Source organism: Martes martes (genome assembly GCF_963455335.1).
Source record: "Martes martes genome assembly, chromosome: 17".
Classification (NCBI taxonomy): Eukaryota; Metazoa; Chordata; class Mammalia; order Carnivora; family Mustelidae; genus Martes; species Martes martes.
Window position 1 is genome coordinate 13,542,079 of NC_137905.1, and position 25,508 is coordinate 13,567,586.

At 39.7% G+C, this 25,508-nt stretch overlaps 1 protein-coding gene across 2 annotated transcripts in view; it reads right to left on the bottom strand.

Moving 5' to 3' along the window:
* HYDIN (HYDIN axonemal central pair apparatus protein) overlaps positions 1-25,508 on the bottom strand; it is a gene marked incomplete at both ends in the record, with an annotated part of 302,437 nt that overhangs the window by 177,113 nt on the left and 99,816 nt on the right. For both annotated transcript variants that reach the window (XM_080829076.1, XM_080829075.1), the window contains 5 exons: positions 14,213-14,365; positions 16,055-16,219; positions 19,035-19,170; positions 21,332-21,432; positions 24,327-24,559. In XM_080829076.1, the coding sequence (XP_080685202.1) occupies positions 14,213-14,365; positions 16,055-16,219; positions 19,035-19,170; positions 21,332-21,432; positions 24,327-24,559 (788 nt within the window). The remainder of the gene's footprint in view (positions 1-14,212; positions 14,366-16,054; positions 16,220-19,034; positions 19,171-21,331; positions 21,433-24,326; positions 24,560-25,508) is intronic.

The window sequence follows — 25,508 nt, forward strand, 5'->3', positions numbered from 1 at the left end:
GGTATCTTAGTTAAGGCTGCTCTAACATAGACTGGGTGGTTTATAAACAAGAGAAATTTATTTCTCATAGTTTTGAAGGGTGGAAGTCTGAGATCAGAGCATAAAAATGGTCAGGTCCTGGTGAGAGCCCTCCTCCAGGTTATAGACAACCATTATTTTCATTGTATCCTCACATGATGGAAAGAGTGGAGCTCTCTGGGGTCTCTTTTTTGAGGGTGCCAATCCCATTCATAAAGACTCCACCTTCATGACCTAATTACCTCCCCAACCCCTAACCTACTTATACCATCATATTGGGGGTTATGATTTCAACATATGAATTCTGGAGGGACACAAACATTTAGTCCACAATGATTGAGTACATGATGCCGCTGGTAATGGAGAAGAAGTTATAAATTTTTATGGAGGAGGGAAAGTAGAATTTGGAAAGAAAAATACATCTGATCAATATAAAGGAAGTTTTCCCTAATCTCCCTCTGTGGTGACAAGCATTAACTGTAAAACTGAATAATAATTAATTAGAAAAAACAATTTGCTTAAGCTAATTAAGAGTTGGAACAGGCAGAATGAAGATGGAAAGTCTTGCAAATCATGCAAGAAACTCATATATTTTTCTTTTATTTTCTAGATACCCTGTATCCAGAAATGCCCTGTTCATTTGACAAATGAACAAAACCTCTGCCTTTCATTTTGGCCTTAGCTTACATTCAAACTAATCATATTCAATCAGTAGAGCTGTCATTCTAAATTCAGAGAAGGTGCTGACCCATCATGTTACCTAGTATTCAATCGATAGCTTTCCTTTTTATAGTGTGGTTTATAATCAGTATGACCTGCTGGAATCTGTCTTCTGGGTTTCACATTTAGCTTTGCCAAAGTAAAAGAAGTCTCAAGTGAGAGTCAGGGTAAGAGGCTCACAGCTCTCTGTCAAGCACAATCCTTTGCTTCTGTAAGTTTCTTGATATTTATTATTGTCCTTTGTATTCTTTTGTCACTGAATAAGTCCCCTGGAATGGCTCTCAGGAAAAGCACAATCCATTTTAAAATGGCTATGACATTCATGTATTAAAGAAAAGATGCCCACCATGATAAACTAGAATGTTATCCTCTTATTTACCTATTCTCATGAATTTATTTTTATAGATTTCTCATAACTAAAGCAAAGATATAAGAAAATTCTGCTCCCTTATGCCAAATGAAGACAAAATTCACCACCCTTTTGTAAGTACTCACTATAAAAATTAGTATAGAGAACTGACTATAAATCAATATTTGAAACACAACCTTCACTCTAACACATAGAAAAAAGAGATACAATTTTGAAACAAGGAAGAACCAGGTATAGTTATACTCCAAAACAAGATTAACATTGTGTGGAACAGAAGCAATAAGAGGGTCCTGAAGCCACAGATCTCCTGGGCTCTAGGTCCTAAAATCAAAAAGGAAACTTGAGGGACAAAAAGAAAGCCCAAAAGATTTTTTCAGGAAGTAAGGAATAAGAGCTAGAGTTCCCAGCCAAGAGAGTTTCCCTGAATTTGAAAGAAGGCTGAGCAAAGCTGTGATGTTCCCAAGGCAATACACACACAGTTGTACCAGTGGTAGTGGTGAAGTACAGACTGTCATGTAGACAGGTCCTACGTCAAGCCATTGTCAAGTGTAATGACTGAATCTGATTTTTCCAGTATCCCCATGGGGTTTTGAAAAAGGCTCAACACTTGATTCCGGGCTTGTGATAGTTGTTCAGGGTTAAGGCAAATGAAGAAAATGTTAGACAAGGAGGCAAGACTACTGAGAATGAGAAAAAATATACCTCATGCTAGATTAATCTATCATTTAAAATTCCAAATGCTAAGAAGGACAGTTACAAACAATCAGCTAATGAATTAATTCTCAATAAATCTATAGAATTAAGTGAAATTGATTAGAAAGTGTTTCTGAGGTCCTCAAAGAGATGCAGGATAGGATAATATATATGAAACAAAAATTATGAAACAAAAACAGATATGAATCAAGAATAGTGCTTATGATTAATCAATTATAAATCTTGGAATTGAAAAATATAGCCACTGAAATTAACTAAAAAATTAAATAGGTGAGATAAACTTTAAATTTGCCAAAATCAAAGGCAGAATCTGTAAACTAAAGCATACTACTGAGGAGGCAGCACAGAGAGATGAAGAGATGAAAGACATGGATGAGAAATAAAAATAGACATGTAGTAATGTACTAGGATGTGTGTGTGTGTGTAGTTTGCTCAAAGAAGGAGACAGACAGAAGGATGGGCAAAGAAGAACATTTGAGGAGATAATGGCCAAAACTTTCCGGTATTTAGAAAGGTCAACTCTTTCAACACCTTTAAAGAGAAATCTACAAAAACCAAGAATAAAAACACAATCTTAAAAGCACCTTGTGAGAAAAAGAAATGATCTATAAAGGAGTAATAATCTGACTAACAATGGAATTTTATCAGCAATGACTGATGCCAGAGATCAATCTTCAAAGGAAAAAATACTGTCAAATAGAATTTCATACTTAGCTAAACTATCGTGCAAGAGTATAGGTGAAATCAAGATATAGTCAAATATACATAAACTATGAGACCTCTATATAGCACAGAACTTAGAGATATATAATTTAGTACAAAGAAATACAAACCAAGAAGGAAGCAGAGAGATACAAAAGAATAAAGAAAAATCAGCAAACAATTTTGTTAACCAGTGAGTAATTAATTACTGACAAAAATCAACAACTTTGTGGTAAAGAAGAGAAGATCCAAAATTCTACACAATAATAAAAAAATTATGGAAGAGGGGAAAGGTCAAGATATAAAAAGTGGGTGATGGAGTCCTTGTCTTATTCTTGAGGAGGACCAACATTCTTTCATTATTGTTAGAAAAAGATATGATATTTCTTAACAATATAAAAAGAGCTAATTAAATAAAATAAGATCTTTAGCTTTCAAATGACTATAGGAAATGTATGAGAGGTAGTAGTGGTTGGAGGAGGGCTTGGAGAAAATTCATCAATACAATTTAAAGCAGAAAAAGAAATAAATAAAGAAGGAAAAAAGCCAGAATAGTATATGGGAAATGACAGGGTAGGAGTGAGTTCATATACATCAATAATTATAATAAATTTTAAAAGGTCTTGGTATGGAAGGTTGAATAATAGGCCTTTAAAAATGTTCTAATCCCTGGTATCTGTGAATATGCTGCCCTCACATGTCAAAGGGGCTTCCAGATGTGATTAAGGATTTTGAAATGAACAGATTATCCTGGGTTATTGGGATAGTCCTAATGTGGTAACAAAGGTCTTTATAAGAAAAAGGCAAGAGTGTCAAAGTCAGAGATATAAGGATGGAAGCAGAAGTCAGGGAGGAGGGAAGATGGTCTGTTGCTGGCTTTGAAGATGAAGGAAGGGGCCACAAGCCAAAGAATGTTGGTGGCCTCCAGAAGCTGTAAAAGGCAAGGAATTAGATTTTTTTTCTAGAGTTTCAAAAAATATATGCAACCTTATAGATGCATTTTAGACTAATGTCCTCCAGAATTGTAAGATAATAAGCTTGTCACAGCAGCAATAGGAAACTAATATTCCTGTCAATTAAAAGACAGAGTATATCATTAGAGTTTTAAAAATTGGGCCATATGCTATTTAAAAGAGATTTTAAGTTGACACACAAAACAAATACACAGACACACACAAATCTGAAAACAAAGGACTGGAAAATGCTAACTGAAAGAAAGCTAAAGTAGCAATATTACTATCAGGCAAAACAGAATTTAAGTTAGAAAGCATATTTAGGAATTAAAATACACAGTATCCTATGAAAAAGGGAATAACATACCAAGGAGAAATAAAAGTCATGAATTTATGTGCACCTATTAACATAGCTTTGAAATATATGGAGAAAAAAATTGACATAATTACAAGGAGAAATGAAAAAGTGGAAGAGTTTGATAAAATTCTATCAGAAACTATTATATCATACAAATAATTAATAAGGCTTTAAAAGATTTAAACAATATAATCAATAAGGTTGATCAAATATAAACATACGGTCTTTCACATCCAATCACTTGAGAGTCTATATTCTTTTAAAAGGTAATGTGAAATATTTATAAAAACCAACCATCCATCAGAATCCTCGAGGAGAACATAGGGAGTAACCTCTTTGATATCAGCCATAGCAACTTCTTTCAAGATATGTCTCCAAAGGCGAAGGAAATAAAGGCAAAGATGAACTTCTGGGACTTCATCAAGATAAAAAGCTTCTGCACAGCAAAAGAAACAGTCATCAAAACAAAGAGGCAACCCACGGAATGGGAGAAGATATTTGCAAATGACAGTACAGATAAAAGGTTGATATCCAGGATCTATAAAGAACTCCTCAAACTCAACACACACAAAACAGATAATCATATCAAAAAATGGGCAGAAGATATGAACAGACACTTCTCCAATGAAGACATACAAATGGCTACCAGACACATGAAAAAATGTTCATCATCACTAGCCATCAGGGAGATTCAAATCAAAACCACATTGAGATACCACCTTACACCAGTTAGAATGGCCAAAATTAGCAAGACAGGAAACAACGTGTGTTGGAGAGGATGTGGAGAAAGGGGAACCCTCTTACACTGTTGGTGGGAATGCAAACTGGTGCAGCCACTTTGGAGAACAGTGTGGAGATTCCTCAGGAAATTAAAAATAGATCTTCCCTATGACCCTGCAATTGCACTGCTGGGTATTTACCCCAAAGATACAGATGTAGTGAAAAGAAGGGCCATCTGTACCCCAATGTTTATAGCAGCAATGGCCACGGTCGCCAAACTGTGGAAAGAACCAAGATGCCCTTCAACGGATGAATGGATAAGGAAGATGTGGTCCATATACACTATGGAGTATTATGCCTCCATCAGAAAGGACGAATACCCAACTTTTGTAGCAACATGGACAGGACTGGAAGAGATTATGTTGAGTGAAATAAGTCAAACAGAGAAAGTCAAGTATCATATGGTTTCACTTATTGGTGGAGCATAACAAATAATATAGAGGACAAGGGTAGATGGAGAGGAGAAGGGAGTTGAGGGAAATTGGAAGGGGAGGTGAACCATGAGAGACTATGGACTCTGAAAAACAACCTGAGGGTTTTGAAGGGGCGGGGTGGGAGGGTGGGGGAACCAGGTGGTGGGTATTAGGGAGGGCACAGATTGCATGGAGCACTGGGTGTGGTGAAAAAACAATGAATACTGTTACGCTGAAAATAAATAAAAAATTTAAAAAAAAAAAAAAAACCAACCATAACTATGTCTCCCAAAATACAAATTCGAAGACTATGTATCATGCAATCAATGTTTTCCAACTTCATTACAGTTAAAAGTTATCTATTAAAATTCTTTAAAAAAGGGAAATGTAAAGAATTAAAAATATATACCCCATATATAACTCACATATTAAAAAGAAAATCACAGTAAAATTTATCAAATATTTATAATAAAAAAGTATTACAAATAAAAATGATGATTATGGAGCCAAAGTTTTGCATAAAGAGAATATTTATAAGCTTTAAAGGCATGATTAAAATGATTTAAAGTATTGTTAAACATTACAATTAAGGTTCCTAAAAAAGAATGAAATAATTATAAATAATGTAGGAAAAAGTGGTACATTTTATGAGCAGAAATTAGTGTATGAACATTTAAAAATCATCAAAATCATATTTAGAATAATTTTATGCCAATACATTTGCATTTAGATTAAATGAAAATTTTCTAGAAAAATTTAAATAATCATTACACAAAAGGAATCTTAGTTAAAAATTTCATCATGTTTTGTACACCTTTCCACCCTCAATAAACACATGAACTTCCTATGATTAAATGTCTTTATCATCAAGGAATGGATCCTACTTTATGTAGATTATATAAAGATCTTTTCAAAAATTTAAAAGAGGAAAAGCTAACTCATATTATAAGAATATGAGATTCTTGATACCAAAACCAGAAAAATGCAATGTAAAAAAATTATAAACAGATGCAAAAATATAAATAATATGACAGCAATCATATCAATAGTGTACTCAAATAATACAACTGGTTGGAGTCATCCTAGAGAATGTAAATATGATTCACAACTGGAAAATCTATTAACTTAATTTACTGTATTAACATATTAAAGGAGAAAAATCATATCACTTGAATAGATACAGGAAATGCACTAAGTTTTAGTACATGTTCATGATATCAGAATAGGAATGGATGAAAACTTCTGAATGTGACATAAGTATTAACCACAAATCTGTAGGAGATATTATGCTTAGAGTAAAACATTTGGAGCTTATTCATTAAAGTCAGGGATAAAACAGAGATGCTCACTCTACCTTACTTTACTATTCAATATTACATTGAAGATCCTACTCAATGTGATGAGGCAAGAATGAGAAGGAAGGTATAAGGACTGGAACAGAAGTCTGCACTTGAGCGTTTGCCAACAATTAGAACTAATTAAGAGATGTGTGGCAACACTGAAGGCTGATACAGATGGATACACAAAATTCAACAGTGTTATTGTACAAGGTTAATATTTTTAAAATTTAAATTCAATTAGCCAACATATAGTACATCATTTATTTCAGATGTAGTGGTCAGTGATTCATCAATTGCATATAAAACCCAGTGCTCATCACATGCCCTCCTTAATGCCCATCACCCAGTTACCCCATACCCCCCACCTCCCTTTCCACAACCCTCAATTTGTTTCCCAGAGTCAACAATCTGTCATGGTTTGTCTCCCTCTCTGATTTCCTCCCATTCAGTTTTCCCTCCCTTCCCCTATGATCCTCCATGCTATTTCTTATATTACACATATGAGTGAAACCATATAATTGTCTTGCTCTGATTGACTTATTTCACTTAGCATAATACCCTCCAGTTCCATCCACACTGATGTAAATGGTAGGTAGTTATCCTTTTGAATATCTGAGTAATATTCCATTGTATATGGAATGTATATTTATATGGTTTATACCACATCTTTATCCATTCATCTGTTGAAGGACATCTCCACAGTTTGGCTACTATGGACATTGCTACTAGGAACACTGGGGTACAGGTGCCTCTTTATTTCATTATATCTGTATTTTTGGGATAAATACCCAGTAGTGCAACTTCTGGGCTATAGGGTAACTCTATTTTTAACTTTTTGAGGAACCTCCACACTGTTTTCCAGAGTGGCTATATCAGCTTGCAATCCCTCCAACAGTGTAAAAGGGTTCCCCTTTCTCCATACCATTGCCAACATTTGTTGTTTCCTGTCTTGTTAACTTTAGCCATTCTAACTGGTGTAAGGTGGTATCTCATTGTGGTTTTGATTTGTATTTCCCTGATAACAAGTGATGTGGAGCATTTTTTCATGTGTCTTTTGGTCATTTGTATGTTTTCTTTGGAGAAATGTCTGTTCATGTCTTCTGCCCATTTCTTGACTGGATTATTTCTTGGGGTGTTGAGTTTGAGAAATTCTTTATAGATCTTGGATACCAGCTCTTTATCTGATGTGTCATTTGCAAATATCTTCTCCCATTCCGTAGGTTGCCTTTTTAATTTTGTTGACTATTTCCTTTGCTGTGCAGAAGCTTTTTATCTCAATGAAGTTCCAATAGTTCATTTTTGCTTTTGTCTTCCTTGCCTTTAGAGATGTGTCTGGCAAGAAGTTGCTGTGGCCAAGGTTCAAAGAGGTCGTTGCCTGTGTTCTCCTCTAGGATTTTGATGGATTCCTGTCTCACATTTAGATCTTGCATCCATTTTGAGTTTATCTTTGTGTATGGTGTAACAGAATGGTCCAGTTTCATTCTTCTGTGTGTGGCTGTCCAATTTTCTCAGCACCATTTATTGAAGAGACTGTCTTTTTTCCATTGGATATTCTTTCCTGATTAGTTGACCATAGAGTTGAGGGTCCATTTCTGGGCTCTCTATTCTGTTCCATTGATCTATGTGTCTGTTTTTGTGCGAGTACCATGCTGTCTTAGTGATCACAGCTTTGTAATATAGCTTGAAGTCAGGCATTATTGATGCCCCCAGCTTTGTTGTTGTTGTTTTCAACATTCCCTTGGTTATTCAGAGTCTTTTCTGTTTCCATACAAATTTCAGGATTATTTTTTCCAGCTCTGTGAAAAATGTCAATGGTATTTTGATAGGGATTGCACTGAATGTGTAGATTGCTATGGGTAGCACAGACATTTTAACAATATTTCTTCTTCCGATTCATGAGCATGGAATGTTTTTCCATCTCTTTGTGTCTTCCTCTCTTCCTCAAATTTTTTTCCTGAGTGTTTTACAATCTTCTAAATACAGTTCCTTTGCCTCCTTGGTTAGGTTTATTCCTAGGTAACCTATGGTTTTTGGTGCAAATGTAAATAGGATTGATTCCTTAAGTTCTCTTTCTTCAGTCACATTGTTGGTGTATAGAAATGCTACTGATTTCTGTGCATTGATTTTGTATTCTGCCACATTGCTGAACTGCTGTATGAGTTCTAGCAATTTTGGGGTGGAGTCTTTTCGGTTTTCACATGAAGTATCATGTCATCTGCTAAGAGTGAGTGTTTGACCTCTTCTTTGCCAATCTGAATGCTTTTTGTTTCTTTTTGTTGTCTGATTGCTGAGGTTAGGACTTCTAGTACTATGTTGAACAACAGTGGTGAGAGTGGGCATCCTTGTTGTGTTTCTGGCCTGAGGGGAAAAGGTCTCAGTTTTTTGTCATTGAGAATATTTGCTGTGGGCTTTTTGTAGATGGCTTTTATCATATCGAGGTATGATCCCTCTAGCCCTATATTTTGAAGAGTTTTCATCAAGAAAGGGTGCTACATTTTGTCAAATGCTTTTTCTGCATCAACTGAGAGAATAATATTGTTCTTTTCTTTTATTAATATGATCTATCATGCTGGTTGATTTGTGAATGTTGAACCACTCTTGCATCCCAGGAATAATTCCCACTTGGTCGTGAATAATCCTCTTAATGTACTGTTGGATCCTATAGGCTAGGATCCTATTGAGTATTTCGGCCTCCATGTTCATCAGGGATACTGGTCTGTACTTCTACTTTTTGACGGGGTCTTCACCTGGTTTTGGGATCAGGGTAATGGCTGGCCTCATAGAATGAATTTGGAAGTTTCCCTTCTATTTCTATTTTTTTTGAAACAGCTTCAGTAAAATAGGTATGATTTCTTCTTGAAATGTTTGGTAGAATTCCCCTGGGAAGTCATCTGGCCCTGAGCTCTTGTTTTTTGGGAGGTTTTTGATTACTGCTTCAATTTCCTAGCTGGTTATTAGTCTATTCAGATGATCTATTTCTTCCTGTTTCAGTCTTGGTAGTTTATCAGTTTCCAGGAATGCATTCATTTCTTCCAGATTGCTTAATTTGTTGGCATAGAGTTGCTGGTAATAATTACTACTAATAATTTCTATTTCCTTGGTGTTAATCGTGATCTCTTCCCTTTTATTCATGATTTTATTAATTTAGGTCCTTTCTCTTTTCTTTTGGATAAGATTGGTTAGAGGTTTATCTATCATATTAACTCTTTCAAAGAACAAACTTCTAACTTCATTTATCTGTTTTACTGTTCTTCTGGTTTCTAGTTAATGATTTCTGATCTAATCTTTATTATTTCTCTTCTCCTGCTCAGTTTAGGTTTTATTTGCTGTTCTTTCTCCAGCTCCTTTAGGTATAAAGTTAGCTTGTATATTTAAGATTTTTCTAATTTTTTGAGTGAGGTCTTTTTTTGTATTGCAATGTTCTTCCCTCTTAGGACCACTTTTGTTGTGTCCCAAAGGTTCTGAACAGATATGTTTTCATTCTCATTAGTTTCCATGAATTTTTTAAAGAAATTTTTAAATTCTTTAATTTCCTGGTTGACCCATTCATTTTTTACTAGGATGCTCTTTAACCTACAAGTGTTTTGAGCTCCTTCCAAATTTCCTCTTGGGATTGAATTCAAGTTTTAACTGAAAATATGCAGAGAATAATTCCAATCTTTTGATATCAGTTGAGACCTGATTTGTGACATAGTATGTGATCTCTTCTGGAGAAAGTTCTATGTGCACTTGAGAAGAATGATTATTCTGTTGTTTTAGGATGGAATGTTCTATGTATCTGTGAAGTCCATCTGGTCCAGTATGTCATTCAAAGCCCCTTGTTTCTTTGTTGATCTTCTGCTTAGATGATCTGTCCATTGCTATGAGTAAAGTCCCCTACTATTAATGTATTATTATCAATGTGTTTCTTTACTTTGGTTATTAATTGGTTTTATAATTGGCTGCTCCCATGTTGGGGACAAGAATATTTACAATTGTTAGATAATCTTGTTGGATAGACCCTTAAGTATGACACTATATCATACTCTTCATTTCTTAATATACTCTACTTCAGAAACACTCCTTAATTTCTTCCTCCAACTTTTTAGAAAAATCTGTTCTTCTAGGCATGTCTACCTTTTAAGGTCTTTCATGGACATGAAACAAAAATCCTTTCCCCATTTTCACATCCTTTTGGATAACCACTGGTTGGGCAAAGTTAGGCAGTACAGTAGAAAAGAGTATGAGTCTGAAGTCAGACCACTAGTCCTGGGAACCAGGCTCTGCCACTTATGGCAATTTATTGAACCTGTCTGTACCTCTGCTTCTACCTCATTCAAATGGGCATTATAACAATATTTCTCTCACGGGTTACAGTAAGTGAAATACCGTACATAAAGTGGCAAATAGAAGGAGACAAGCAGACAAACAAGTAAATATAAAGAGGGTGTCCCTACCTAGACAAGGAAAGGACCCAATGGCTTAGGGCCTGAAGATGTGAAATCCCAATGATTCCCTGAATGCTGTTATCACTGTGTATGGCTTAGCAAGTGACAAAGAAAATAAATGTTTAAAAGGAGCCAAGCTTGAATGAAGCATCAGTATTCTCATTTCCTGGATTCCGGAAACTCTAAAGGTCTAACTGTAATGGCCTCTCCCACAGATCACGGAGAGAGAAAGCCCATGCAAAATGCTTCAGTGCCAGCCGAATCTCAAGATGTCACTGACATCTGGATGCAAGTTCTTGAGCTAATTGTTTCCTTAGGTTGAATAGATTCCAGATGTTTCTGAACAAGTGCTGGGCAATGCACATTCTTTGCTTAGCGAGGGGCACCCATGAAAGAAGATGTCTATCTTCCAGCCTGATGCTGAAGTCCTAGGGCCCAGAGAACTGCCATATTTTTGCCTTATTTCTGCTGTCACCCAGAGGAAGAGAGGAGTGCTATGTGTGAAGCAAAGCCCACGTACTCTTGCCAAAATGGCCTTTCTCTGCTCTGCTCTCACACTTTGATATTTTTAACCTCCAAACCAGAGGTGACTTACTCTATTGTTTTGAGTCTTTCATCTTAAATCCAAATAAATCAGCCACAGGGAACCGTTAGGGGAGGCTGGTGTTTCAAGCATTCCAAAGCAAAGGAGAACTATGGCTCTGGGTCACACAATTCTCTGCTTTTACTAAACATTTTTTTTTTTTTAGACTCAGGACAAGTTAAGCTTTACTGAAACAGAAAAGATATAATCTTCACCGTTTCTTCGCTCCATATTATACTAAGAAGTTTCAGGGGTTTTAATCACTTTTTAATACAGCATTTATTTCTGAGAAATTCAAAATCACTCCAAGTCTAATTTATTTCCCAACAGCATGGGGAAGGTGGGCTTCCAGCTTCCTATCTCCTGCCCCTCCAGCTGATGACAAACACATGTCTCTTGCCAAGCAAGAGAGAATGTAATCACAGTGGTTGTTGTGACTGCAGGCCATGCACAAGACTGAGCGTGGCAAGCGGCTGACAGTGGGAGCCACATGGGGGAAGGGCTGACATTTTCCAACAGCCAAGAGAGGAGAGAGGATGAGCCCACCTGTCAGGGCATCCAGCAGGAAGAGAGAGAGAACTTTCAGAGCTGAATCCTTAGTAATCCTGGAAGAAGTGAAGAGTATGTCCTTGCCCTGCTTCTCTCTGAGTGAGAAATGAAATGCAACAAATACCAGACCACCGGTAGCCTGGGTACTGAGCTCTTGGTTTAGTTAGGGGAAAAAAACAACTACTAATTGAAACTTTTTCCTAATGCCTGGTAATTTCTATGAGAATGAATTTGCAGGTTCAGCACTGTACAACAATTTCAAAATTTAGTAAATGGTATTTCTATTTCTTCCCACTGTAGTTAATGTCCCAGTTAGTGTCATTCAATTCCTATAATATTAACACACATTAGTATTTATTTACTAGGATAGCCATCAAAACTCCAGCTAAAATGTGAAAGGAGTGACCTGTTCACTCATGAGAATTACAGCTGAAACTACTTTTATGCTGGAAGGACAATCAGCTCAACACCACCAGTTTTCCAAGAGTGGATGTGCAGGGAAACAGAGTCTACAACCAATCGCTTACATCACACATTTGGTTGCTTGGAACTGGAGCTTGCTGATTTAAGAGGATACTAAAGATCAAAAGATGGAATCATGAAACCTTTGTGGAAAAGAAAAAGTCCCATTTTTTTTTTAAAGATTTTATTCATTTGACAGACAGAGATCACAAGTAGGCAGAGAGAGAGGAAGGGAAGCAGGCTCCCTGCTGAGCAGAGAGCCCGACTCGGGGCTCGATCCCAGGACCCTGAGATCATGACCCAAGCCAAAGGCAGAGGCTTTAACCCACTGAGCCACGCAGGTGCCCCGAAAAAGTCCCATTTTAACAACCAGCTGGATCATTCAATATATACACTATATTAATGAAAACCCATAGATCCTTGGTGCGTTTTTTTGGTTTTTAACATGTGTCAAAAAGCGAAATCTGGAACTACCTGAGAATTTAACCAAGCGGCAGGTGCTACCCTGGTACCTAAGCATCCTGGTGGTTTCTGCTCATCTCCTCCTCTGTAATCTGCTCGGACCCTCCCGGGCCACCTCTCAGTGTCCTTGACAGCTCGGCTGCCTCTGTGCCTCCTCCAGTGTGAACTCTGCACACACAAAGCTGGGCCACAAGCAACACTTCCTAGCAATATTCCTTGCTTTCCACCAAACACATCAACTAATTCACTGGATGAAGACTAGCTGAGGCATCTTTTCTGTAGGATTTTTCTTTCAACATTATTAGACATTATTTTCCACACAAGATCCACAAGGCACTCGGACAAGGGTGGGGTTGTGTCAGAACCTTGTACTGCAAAGAGCAGTGACTATGCAGGAAATGGCTGCCTTTATAAGGACGAATGACAACTGATAATAAGAAGAAATAATAGTAATGATGAATGAATGTTTATTGGGACCAATGACTAAGGAGCTGTGACAAGTCAGCAGAAAACCATGATCCTGTTCCTTCTAATGGACTTTTAGAAAATTAATAATTCATTTTTCAGAAATATCTGACAAATACTGAAACCAAATGTTAGCGTTCATTCAAATATCAATAAGTTGGGGAAAGGATGAGGGCTATGCTATTTAATATTTTATATTTAAATTTAGAAAACTTTTTCTAAAATCAAAAATATTTTCAGTTGCTGGATGAGAAGTTTCTAAATTCTGTAAAAATTGGTATTATCTGTTAAAAATGAATTTATAGAAGACTAGCAGACGTGTATATTATAAAATACACAGACATAGGACAAACTCATTTCTAGAATTATTACATATCTTTTTTTTGTATCAATCCTTGTTTTAGTTTTCTTTAATTTCGAATTTTGGCAAATATCTTGCTGTACTTTATGTATCTTTATAAATTACATCAAAATATTGCTAAAAGGAAGAGAGGATAAAACTAGAACTAGCATCGTAACATATTTGTGACCAAAGAGTTTAAATTAAATATAAAAAGGCATTTTCAGTTATGGGGACATCTAAGAGGTGTTTTACAGAGGTGGGGGAGGGACTTAGGCATAGTTCAGTAAGAAGATCTTGGAAGCATCCTCCCAACATTACACTAAATATATTTGCTTGTGTACTAAACTGTATGCACATTGTATTTCCTAGTCAACAAAGGGATTGTAATAGAGAGGAACCGAGGATGAGAATGACAGAGCTTAATACAGTCAAACCATAGAAATCTCTGCTTCTGTTGACCATTTTCAAAGGCATTTTGTAAAAACAGGACCACTGCCAATAAGGTAGGAGCAAAGCTGTGTTTTTACCCCACGATGACCCGCCATCTACTCACCATGCGTGCCTGAAATAGCGCAGGGATGAAGGACTGGTTAGACAGGTTGAGAACCCTTGAGGAGTCCTTTAGGACATAGATATTGCCAAAATCGACTTGAGTGGGATGTACATAGATAACTGGACCTTCTCCGATGCTCTTTATGCGACAGACCTATGTTCCATGCAAGAGAAAAAACAGAAGAAGAGCTGAAAAATGGCTGGCCTTGGAGATGGTTTCACTCTTTTTATAAAGAGTAGGGGCACTAGAGGGTGCTTAGAGAACTGTCATTCCTTCCCTCTGTACTCTGTGGTCAGAGGGACACAGAGATGGTCATGCTGGTCAGACCCATGAACCCAGCCTGGAATTCCTCCCCAAAAGGGATGAATGGCTTGCCTGGTCAGCCCAAGCGCACACTGAGAGGAAACAACAGGGCTGTCCGCTGCACACAGCTGTGCAGTCTGGGGACTGAGAAACACCTTGTTCTTCTCCTGCTAGCCCCGTGCCTCCATCCAGGCATTGTATCTGCCTGAGGAAGGGGGGGCCTTCTTCTTTCATACAGTGCTGCCTGCTCAGCATGGGACCTCGTCATGGGCTGCATCGGTGCAGGGCGGGGTGCCTGGACCGGGGGCAGGTTTCCCATTGGCCTGCCTTTGTGAGGTTGCTTTCTAGGTCGGGAGGTTTATCTATGGCATCTTATATGAAGAGATAACAGCAAAACCCTAGTTTACTCTCTAAGCATTCAGAATCACTTCAAATAATTGTACACCTACATCGCCCAGCTCCCAACTAAACCAAATGTCTAGGGATTCACAGCCTGCTGGGCATCTTCAAGGTTCAAGATGTATCCTTTGATTCAGCTCAAGCGGCAGATCACTTTCCACATCTCCCTCTTCCCACAGCTTTAGTAGGTTCATTTGGGCCTATGAGTCCAGTCAAAATACAGGAAAAGATCCAGTGAGCAGTGACTGGAATCATGCTCAGAGCCCACGTGCAGCCAGTGAGGGATACTCAGCTTTGCTCGGGAACAACGGAGGAGGATGATCCACACACAGATGGGCTCTCTCCTCAGAGTTTCTGGAGGGGGGCCAGGCCCCCACTGTGTGTGTGTGTGTGTGTGTGTGTGTGTGTGAGAGAGAGAGAGAGAGAGAGAGAGAAACTTCTAATAGGAGTTTAGGAACAAATGCTATTGATAAAGAAGACATGGTGTGTATATACGGTGGAATATTACTCAGCCATAAAAAAGAAGGCAGTTTGCCATTTGTGACAACAGGGATGGATCTAGAGAGTACAACGCAAAGTGAGATAAGTCAGTCAGAGAAAGACCAATAACATATAATCTCATGCATATATGGAATTTAAGAAACAAACAAACAAACAAAACAAAACAAAGGGAGAAAAAAAAGAGAAAACCAAAACACAGACTCTTAACTGTATAGAACAACAGAGGGGAGGTAGATAGGGGCGATGGGGGAAATAGGTGATAGGATTAAGAGGACACTCATCTTGATGAGCACTGAGTAATAATAATAATATATAGACTTGCTGAATGACTATATCGTACATCTGAAACTAACATAACACTGCATGTTAACTATGTTAGAATTAAAATTTAAAATAATTTAAAAATAAAAATTGAAAAACTAAAAAATTTACAAATTAAAACACAAAATAAAAAATTAAAAAGGACAAATGTTATAAAACGGTACTTTGTTTACATGAATCTGAAGATAGATTCCTGGAGTAATACAGCACTAGTATTTTACTATTGCAGAGTGAAAATGCAAAACCAGAAAATACAGAAATATGGAGTCTGCAAGAAGTACAGAAATTTTAACTGTAATTCTGAAAACTGGCTCTCACCATAGGGGGGTCCGGGCTCCCAAAGGTTGAGATGTAGACTGTGGACCTATATTCCCCAGTGACCTGGGTCTCCAGGGCCAGAGGTATGTGAACGGTGCTGTGGGGAGGGATGACTCCACAGGGCGTGGGACTGGAGAGTAACACAGCAGGCTTATCTCCATATACCTGGTGGGAGAGACAAGCTGGACAGATAAGCAAGCCCCTGGCAGGGTATGAAATAAATAGCATATTAGGTTATTTTGAAACAAGTGTCATCCTGAGTCCATGGAGGTTTTTTAAGAGTATGTCACCATTTAGGCAAGTAAATGGGGACGGGCACCTCAATTCTGCTAAAGAAAAGCAGGGTGTGCATTCGGCCCCAATCCAAAGTGCACAACCCAGCAAGATGCTGAAATTACCTGCAATGTGAATTAGTCCCTAAGCCAAATTCTTTGGCCTGGTCCTCCGGGTGTTCATGCTTTATCCCCCGCCACCTCATTCCTTTGTGCTCTGTCAACAGAGGCTCCTGGTCCTTCCTGAGCACGATACTGGTTCCTACCTCCAGCCCTTTGCATGTGTGTTACTCCTCCTAGAACGCCCCCTCCCTTTGACTGACCTGCACATCCATCCTGAACACCTGCAGGTACCCACCCTGCTCAAGACTCAGGGCTTTTCCTCTGTTACCAGGGGGCATCCTGCAGCCCTAGTCCACAGTGTGTACTATCTGTGTGTCCATCTGTTGCATGGACTGTCAGCTTCCTAGGGCATGACCTGGAATGCCCATTTCCTGGCCCAGAACATATGCTCAGTCTGTGTTTTATTAAATGGCAACATAGGTAGGTGAAAGAATGAATGAATGAATGAACGAACGAATGTTATCCAGCATTTATCACTGTATGTTCTTCAAAACCCTGCTCTTAACATATTACTAGTTTTTTTTTTTTAAGATTTATTTATTTAATTAGAGAGAGAGAGAGAATGCAAGCAGGGGGAGGGGCAGAGGGAGAGGGAGGGAATCTCCAGCAGACTTCCTGCTGAGCATGGAGCCAGATAATGGGGCTCGATCCCAGGACCCTGAGATCATGACCTGAGCTGAAATCAAGAGTTGGCCACTTAACTGACTGAGCCACCCAGGTGCCCTGCTAGCAACAAATACAACTTTAAGACAGCAACAAATACAACTTTAAAAATCCCATTGGCCAATTAAATTTGGGTACTTCTGGGAAATTTCAGCTCCTAGAGAAAAAGGACAGAGCATACAGATTTCAGCTGTCCAGAGATCCCCATGGTCTTTGTGCACCTGGAATGGGCTAACACGGCCTAATCCAACCCAGCGGGTCAATGCGGCAGTGCTCTGCCCAAGCCTTATGGGTACCTGAAGCCAAAGGGAAGATCAGCAATGCTGATTCTGTCTTTATCTAATATTTGATATTTTGTTTTAATTTTGCATTAATTTTGATTTCTTAAAATGTAACATGAAAATATGATTTATCTTGATGGCTGAGTTTTGGGGCTCCCCTCTAAATTCTGTGCTCCAAGCAAGCATCTCACCCTTCTCCCAGCCCAGGTGTGCAGAAAAAGCTCCCTCACCACCTCAGGGGCAGGCTCTGCTCTGAATTCTTGAGATGATCGTGTGCTACTCAAGGCTAGCCTATTCCATTGTCGATCACCTAAAAGTTAGAAAAGTTGGCTCTCATCAAACCCAACCCTTGGCTTCTGGTTTTGTCTCAGAGAAGTCCATAGGGTAATTCTAATTTCCTCTTTTACATAATGGCCCTTCAACTAGGAAAAGATGGCTATTTCATCCTAGCTAAGTCTTTTCTGTCCCTTTTTAAACACTGTGCTTCTCATAGAACTTGAATTTCCAGATGATGTCAATTGCCATTCTGGTTACTCCACACATAATTTTTTTTTATGTTTCCACTAAAAATTTTGATGTCAAGATCTGAACACAAAGTCTGGCACTGCCTTGAGCAATGGTTATCTTCTTCCTTTAGCCGACCACTGTGTTCCTCTGATACAGCCTAACCTGCCTTGGTTTGATGGCCTCCATACTGGTCTTTGAACTCATTTTAAGCCTACAGTCAAATAAAAACCCTATATGATTTGGGTTTTGGGGGGTGGGCTTTTTTTTTTGGTATGAATTTTTATTAGAGTACTGCCCTTACAGAGCAATAGTTGTTTTTTTTTTTTTTAAGATTTTATTTTTATTTATTTGTCAGAGAGAGAGCACACAGGCAGGCAGAGTGGCAGGCAGAGAGGCAGAGGGAGAAGCAGGTTCCCCGCTGTGCAGGGAGCCCGATGTGGGACTTGATCCCAGGACTCGGGGATCATGACCCGAACCTAAGGTAGCCGCTCAACCGACTGAGCCACCCAGGCGTCCCAGAGCAATAGAGCTTTAAATACAAATGCATTCTTGGTAAATTGCATCCCATTAGTAACGTTCCATTTCTTTGATGTGTAGAGATCTTTTTGAATCTTTAGTCCATATGTGTTTAATTGCTTCATGTCCCACTTAGCTAGTTGTAGTGGTATGCAGACAGATCCATTTCATAAAACATTAGGAGATGATTTCCTTTTTTTTCTTCTTTTTGTAGTAACTCTAGCCTTCTAATTCAACAAGTCCACTTCTAAATATCGTATCTTAGTGATGCTGTTCAAGTCACAGCCATGGCCATAAATGAAAACTCCTAGTTTAATTCATAGGCAATTATTTGCAGGTACAACTTCTTCATGTTGGCTTAATTGACCCTCTCCTTTCTTTAACAAAGGCAAATTACCTGGGAAATTAATAACTGTTTACATCTGTAGATGCTCAATCATGCGGGTGGCAACCCAGCTGCGGCTTTATGACCCCATGCCCAGATTTTCTCAGGGCTAAAAATAAGAAGTACAGAAGGTCATGTGTTCAGGAACATGGCTCTTTAGAAGGGTTTCTCTTTCTCATCAAGAAAATCCAACTGAAGAAAAATCAACACTGGAAAAGGATAACGTAACTCACCTGAGGCAGGACCGCATAGCATCCTGGGAGGTCATCTTGATTGACAAGCTGGACTGTTTTCTCGTAGGGGTACTTCAGGAAGCAGCGCCCAAAGTCCACCTCTGGGTTAACCATGTGGAGGGTAGGTACAATACACCTGCTCAAAGGAAGGAGACCATTAAAGAATTCAAGAGGATAGAGAGCTTGTTTACATATGGAGAAGGCTGAGTCCCAAGTTAAACACCATTTGTCACTGTCACAAAGTTTTTCTCTAACGACTACATTAATCATTTTCAAATCTCCTCTCCTGTCGTCCTTATCCCTTAGCCCCTAGTCACCACTTTTTAATCAAAAAAGGGCTAGAAGCAGGACTCCTTAAACAGCAGTCCTCCATGGGTAATGACTAACATTTCCATTGTTTTTCATATTTGGCCTTGTTTCCCCAAGGTACCCCCACAGTGCAAGATCCTTAGGGTAGTGGATGCGTTTCCAAGTCAAATAGGGCCAATGCCACCAGCATGGGGTCCTAACTAGCTGTGACACTTTGGACCAGTCAGAGTCCTCCAAGGACTAGCTACAGTCTGTACCATCTAAATTATGGTAATAATTCTAATTCCTATGCAGAACAGCTGTCTTGGAGCTGTAGGCTCAGACAGCTGCTCAGCCCGGAACTGGCATGGACAGTGGTGACAATACAGTGCCACGGTGGGGAGCACTGGCATCTGAGTCAGATCCAGTCTCAAATACTGACCTTAACAAGTACAAGCTTGAGCAAGTAGTTTTCCCTCCCAGAGTCCCACTTTGCTCAGAGGTGTAATGAAGGTAATTCTAGGGACTGACATTAGCATAATGAACTCTTCTCAGAGTGTTGAGGGAAATATAGGAGGTATTGTGAATGAATAATATAGCACAGTGCCCAGAGCACTGAGCGAGAGCTCACTCAGAGAGAGATGATTAACCTGTGGTAGAGGGCACAGCAAGCTGTCACTGCCTGCTCTCTGCAAGTTCTAAAAGCAATTCTTTTGTTGAGGGTCTTCAAGCAGTTCCTACAGATTACACCAAAAATAATGACATGAGAGTCTTGTTAACTTAAAGTTTGAGGTTTAGAATGGGATGGGTGTTCACTTTTAGCTAGAATGGAGTTGCCAGTTGACCTGATGACTTTCATAAAGCTAATCCTTTACTACCTGAAATACGGTGGCTGATAGGACTTGCAGTATTTGACTTGGGTCACAGAGTATATGGCAGGAAACTCATAGCTGCTTAAGATCCCCTGCCGCCCCCCCTTTTTAAATTCAGGATTTGCTATTGATATCTGCTGGGAAGGGGGGCTGAGAGGGGGGAAGTATCAGAATAAACCCACACAGAAAAGCAATGAAATGCAAGACTAGGCAAAAAGGTAAACCTGGGTATAGAAAGGACCAGATGAAAGTTTTTGCTATTTTTAAACAAACAAAATCATTAGGTAGGTCTTTGGAAAGAAGACTAAGTAGACCACAGCAAGGCCTTGACCTTCAAGCCCTTTACAGTACATCTTCTGCAATCCGTGAGGCCTAAACCCCACCAGGTTTTTGCTAAGTAATTTCATGGAGATGATGGCATTTTCATACATACCCCCTAAAGGCTCAGACCTGGACACCTGTTTGCTTTGGCAAAAGTGTGGGCCATGATTTTATTTATTTACTTAGGATGACCGTCATCGTTGGTGTCATGCTCCAACCTTTGGAAAAGACAGGAACTTGGTCAAGGTGACACAAGTGACAAAGGGCAGAGCCAGGATCTTCACCTGAGCCCCAGAGCCCATTGTTGCCTCTATTAAAATACAGAGAAGGCGGGGGTGTTCTGAGGAGTTGATATGGTTAGAGGGCCTCATTCGGGTGGCATTTAACTCGTGATAATGGTGTCCTGAAAGCAGGACTGTCTCGCTAAATGGATCTCCCACAGCAGGACTGGCAGCACTGTTCTTTCTGGGCATAACCCTGGAGTACTATATTTAAAGATAAAAATAAAAACCAGCAACTGTTTGCCTCTTTCTGGTAAAACCTTTTTAGTTATACACTGGGAAAATCAGACCATTAGAAAGCACTATTATTCTTAACACCTGCAACACACATGCACATCCCTTCTCTTATCTCCACCAAAGGTGCAGTTGGCAGTTTCAAAGCTTTGTCATTTGAATATCAGATTCAGCTTCCTTCCCCAGGAAAGCAGAACCAATGCAGTGTGAACCGACTGCAGGCGCATTGCCTCTGGGAGAGGCAGCCCATTACTGGCGGCTCAGGGGGGCCGGGGAAGAGAGAAAGCAGGTGAGGGGATACCTTGCAGTAATTAGGAGCGCCAGCACTTCTTCCCCGATGCCCTCCACATCCACCACCAGGGCCAGCTCGTATTTCTGCACAGTGTTGGAGCATAAGGTCACCTGGAAAGGAAGAGGTGAGAAGCGGCTCTTCTGCAAGGCCAGCCCTCCCCCTGCGCAGGGGGGAAAGGAACAGGGCCGGACCACATGGAGTACGGCTTCTAAGTACTTTGTTACGGGATGTGTGGCATTTTACATTTTTAGTGGAACAAGTTACATTTCGGGGTCAGGGCCTGATGAGTTTTTTCAAAGGCCAGGTTAGAAACCAAATGGTTTTTAGCACAATAGGTTTGCTCATTTCTGAGAAGACTGTATCAAAGAAGTCATACACTTGCATCAGGGGAAAAATGACCCTGAAGGATGAGCCATATCAAACAAACTTTAATTACTCAATTTAAATTGTTCTCTATGCCTCTGGGCTCTGTCAATTATGAAAATTCAATACACCAATAAAACACTATAGCTAAGTCTCTCTTAGAGAAAAATAAATGAACATGACCATGTCAGTTCCAGAAAATGGCATAAGGAATCGACTAGATAATTTTTTGTAACATATTTTTTTAAAGCTAAGACATTTTTTTAAAAAAATTTAATTTACTTATTTGACAGAGAGAGAGAGATCACAAGTAGGCAGAGAGGCAGGCAGAGAGAGGGGGGGAAGCAGCCTCCCTGCTGAGCAGAGAGCCCGATGTGGGGCTCGATGTGGGGCTCGATCCCAGGACCCTAAGATCATGACCTGAGCCGAAGGCAGAGGCTTTAACCCACTGAGCCACCCAGGCACCCCTCGATAATTTTCTTTTTAAGAAAAATCAAAATCTTGGGATGCCAGGGTGGCTCAGTGGGTTAAGCGTCTGCCTTCAGCTCAGATCCTGATCCCAGGGTCCTGGGATCAAGTCCTGCATCGGGCTCCTTGCTCAGTGGGGAGTCTGCTTCTCCTTCTGCCTGCCGCTCCCTCTGCTTGTGCTTGCCCTCTCTCTCTGACAAATAAATAAAATCTAAAAAAAAAGAAAAATCAAAATCTCGTCTCCCTTCTTTACCCTCCATATTCATCATTAGAGCAAAAAACGGGAAGCTCCAAATAAAGGTCTATTCAAGGACAATATGTGCCCAGTATATATATATATTTTTTACCCTATGTTTTTTTATTTATTATTGTGAAATTTTACATTCAGGCTGTTGAAGTCTTGTCACAATATTTAATTGCTTAAAGATGATTTGTAGTGGAAGAGATACTTCTAAGTGGGGAGAACAGCTTCTGGCAGAAGTGAAAGCTTTTCTACCTATAAATTATGTATGAAGGACTAATTAAAACTTTTGTCTTGGTTGCAAAGGGAATCATTGGATGCAAATTCGCGTCTACACAGACATGGCTGAAGTATAGTTCAGGAGCAAAAGCTGAAGCTTGGAGAAAGCTTTTCCAAATATAAAAGGGAAAAGAAGATGGAGCCATGGATTTGGAAAGGAAACTTGTCAGATTCAGGGAGAAGTAGCTGCCCCCACGTGCAGAGGGGCTTGGAGTGAAGAGGCCCTGTTTCTATCTGAGCTACGGTTAGAAGGCAGAAGAACAGGAAGTTCTGGCAGAAGGCTGCTAGATGGATGTTATGGCTCCTAAAATCTTCCTATGCCATGTGTGAGAGGCAAACAGAAAAGGCAGGTAATGTGTAGGCTGTTGGCAACAGCGCTTCTTCCTGGGAAAGTCACAGCTAGGAACTGCAATCATCTGAATGGTTGTGTCCTCCCTCCCCCCATCCCCAAACAAAATTCATTATATTGAAATCCTAACCTGTAGTGTGATGGTAATTAGAAGGTGGGGCCACTGGGGGGTGATTAGGTCTTGAGGGTAGAGGTCTTATAAGAAAGCTCCCCCAGAGCTCCCCAGTTCCTCCCACCATGAGAGGACACAGGAAGTCAGCAGTCTGCAACCTGGAAGAGGTCCTTCACCAGAACCCTCCCATTCTGTCTCCCTGATCTCAGATGTCCTGTCTCCAAACTGTGAGAAATAAATTTCTGTTGTTTATCAGCCACTCAGACTTGAGTGTTGGTAAAATTAGCAGCCCAAGCAGACTAAGTACCACACCCCTGAGAAGTTGTAACGATATATAATATAAATTTCATTAGGTCCATGGAGAAGCCCTTCGAAGAGCCAAAAAGTCCCAGAAAAGACTGAGGATGAATGGATTCATGGTGAGATATTAGAAAACATTTTGTAAAATGTGAGGGGATAAGGCCATAGCTGAATTAAATATTCAAAGAGAAAATTACCAACTTTAGCTATGGAAATCTTACTTTTTCTTTCCCAGAAAAGATAAAATAATTTCAATTTAGTAGCCTTCAATAATACTAGACCCAACTATTTGGAGAAGCAAAAGTCAGTGAGGGAGGACAGTAAAACCTTTCTCAGTCAGCTGTGAAATAATTCTGCTGCTGGCCATTACCAGAGCATCACACCGTGGGTCTAAATATAAACCACTGTGAGGAATATCACATCTACACTCACCATGAAGCCCAGATTTGTATTAAAAATCTGAATAAACTGGGTTATCATCTGGGGCACAAATCTGGACCTTTACTGGTATAAACGATTGATTCCAAAGGAAAGTAGGACTTAATTGTCAATGAATTCTTAAATCCTTTACTATTTGTACCCGTGAGTATACTGTCTATACAGAGCATTGGTTGTACTACAAATCGCTAGAATCCATTGTTCTGGTGAGGGCAGTGTATCTAGATTGATGGAAATCCACTAGGGCAGTGTCAGTTCTTTTCGCCCAATATATTTATATCTGGTTTCTTTGGCCCCGGTAGTTTATTGCCTTAAAGGCCCACTTTTCCACGTGAATTAGGGTCACTGCCTCCCACTGATGGTGGGCATGTAAACCATACCTTAGCTGTGGCCCTAATAAATATTTGAGAGTTTGGCTCCTTGCCCATATGTGCTGGAAGGCTGTGCACTTTACCCTGATAGCGGCAAATCCTTGGGGGCGAATGGTGCCACTGCTGGGAGTGATGGTGAATTCTTTTGGTTGCATTATGCGCATTTCATCCTTGTTCCAAGACGGCATTTTGTAGTCTGAATACTGGCAACTTGAAATGCTTTTATGGCCATCACCATCCCCAGGGACACGCAGTTTGAAGGTCATGGGGACCAAGGAGGTATTATTGAGGGAACATATCAAGGTATGAGGGAAGCCTGGAAAACAAAATGTGAGGTAAGCAGTAAGAGCCCCACTGTAGCCTCCCTTGAACTTCAACCTTGGCTAGCAGTGTCAAAACTCTCAAATGTCTATGCAGCTCATTGCTACTTGCTTAACTCCACCTCCCACTGACAGTCTTCAGTCGTACAACAAACGAATGCATTTCTTTATTTCTCTTCCCCCCTCCCTTCTTTCCTGCCTTCCTTTCCCGCCCCTTCCCTTTCCTTTCCTTTTCTTTCTTCGATGAATACTTTTACACACTTACTATGTAGCAACAAGAGACATGAGACTATGCCTTGATGTCCATCCAGGTCCCTCTCAGAAGCAGCCTCTTATCACCTGTTTGGTGACTTGCCCTCCAAAAGTATATTTTGCATTTAATTTTTGCATAGAATACAGGTTTTTTAAAGAAACTGAATCATATTTGCTCTTTTTATTTGCCAGTGTGTTAAAGGAGAAGCCTGTGTGGTTTTCCCCGCTGTGTGACCTAGAGCCTGCCAAGACATTATATAACTCATCCTGGACCTGTCTGAGGCTCACGCACTCAGGGTCGATGACACAAAATCGAATAATAGCCTCTCCTGAGAGAGACTTTACAAACTGCGTTTGAGCCAGCCAGAGACTGCCACACCGGCTTTTACCTCCCTTAGACAAAGCTACTTTGTCGTGTTAAATCTAGCCTTCCTACATTCAGTTCTGGGAGACTCCTGGTCATTTTCTAAGAGATATGGATCCTCCTTGTCTGGCAAGCTATAAACTGAGCTCTAATTTTGGACTCCTGAGGTGGCCACTGTATCTGCCACCACTTTCAGAACGAAACGAGAACAAATATGCATATTTCTACTAGATGCCAACGCTACTCTTTCCACCTTGAACCCTACTGCAGTAAAACACAGCTGGTCTTGGGACTAGTTCCTACGTCACTGCAGGGGGTATTGTGACCAC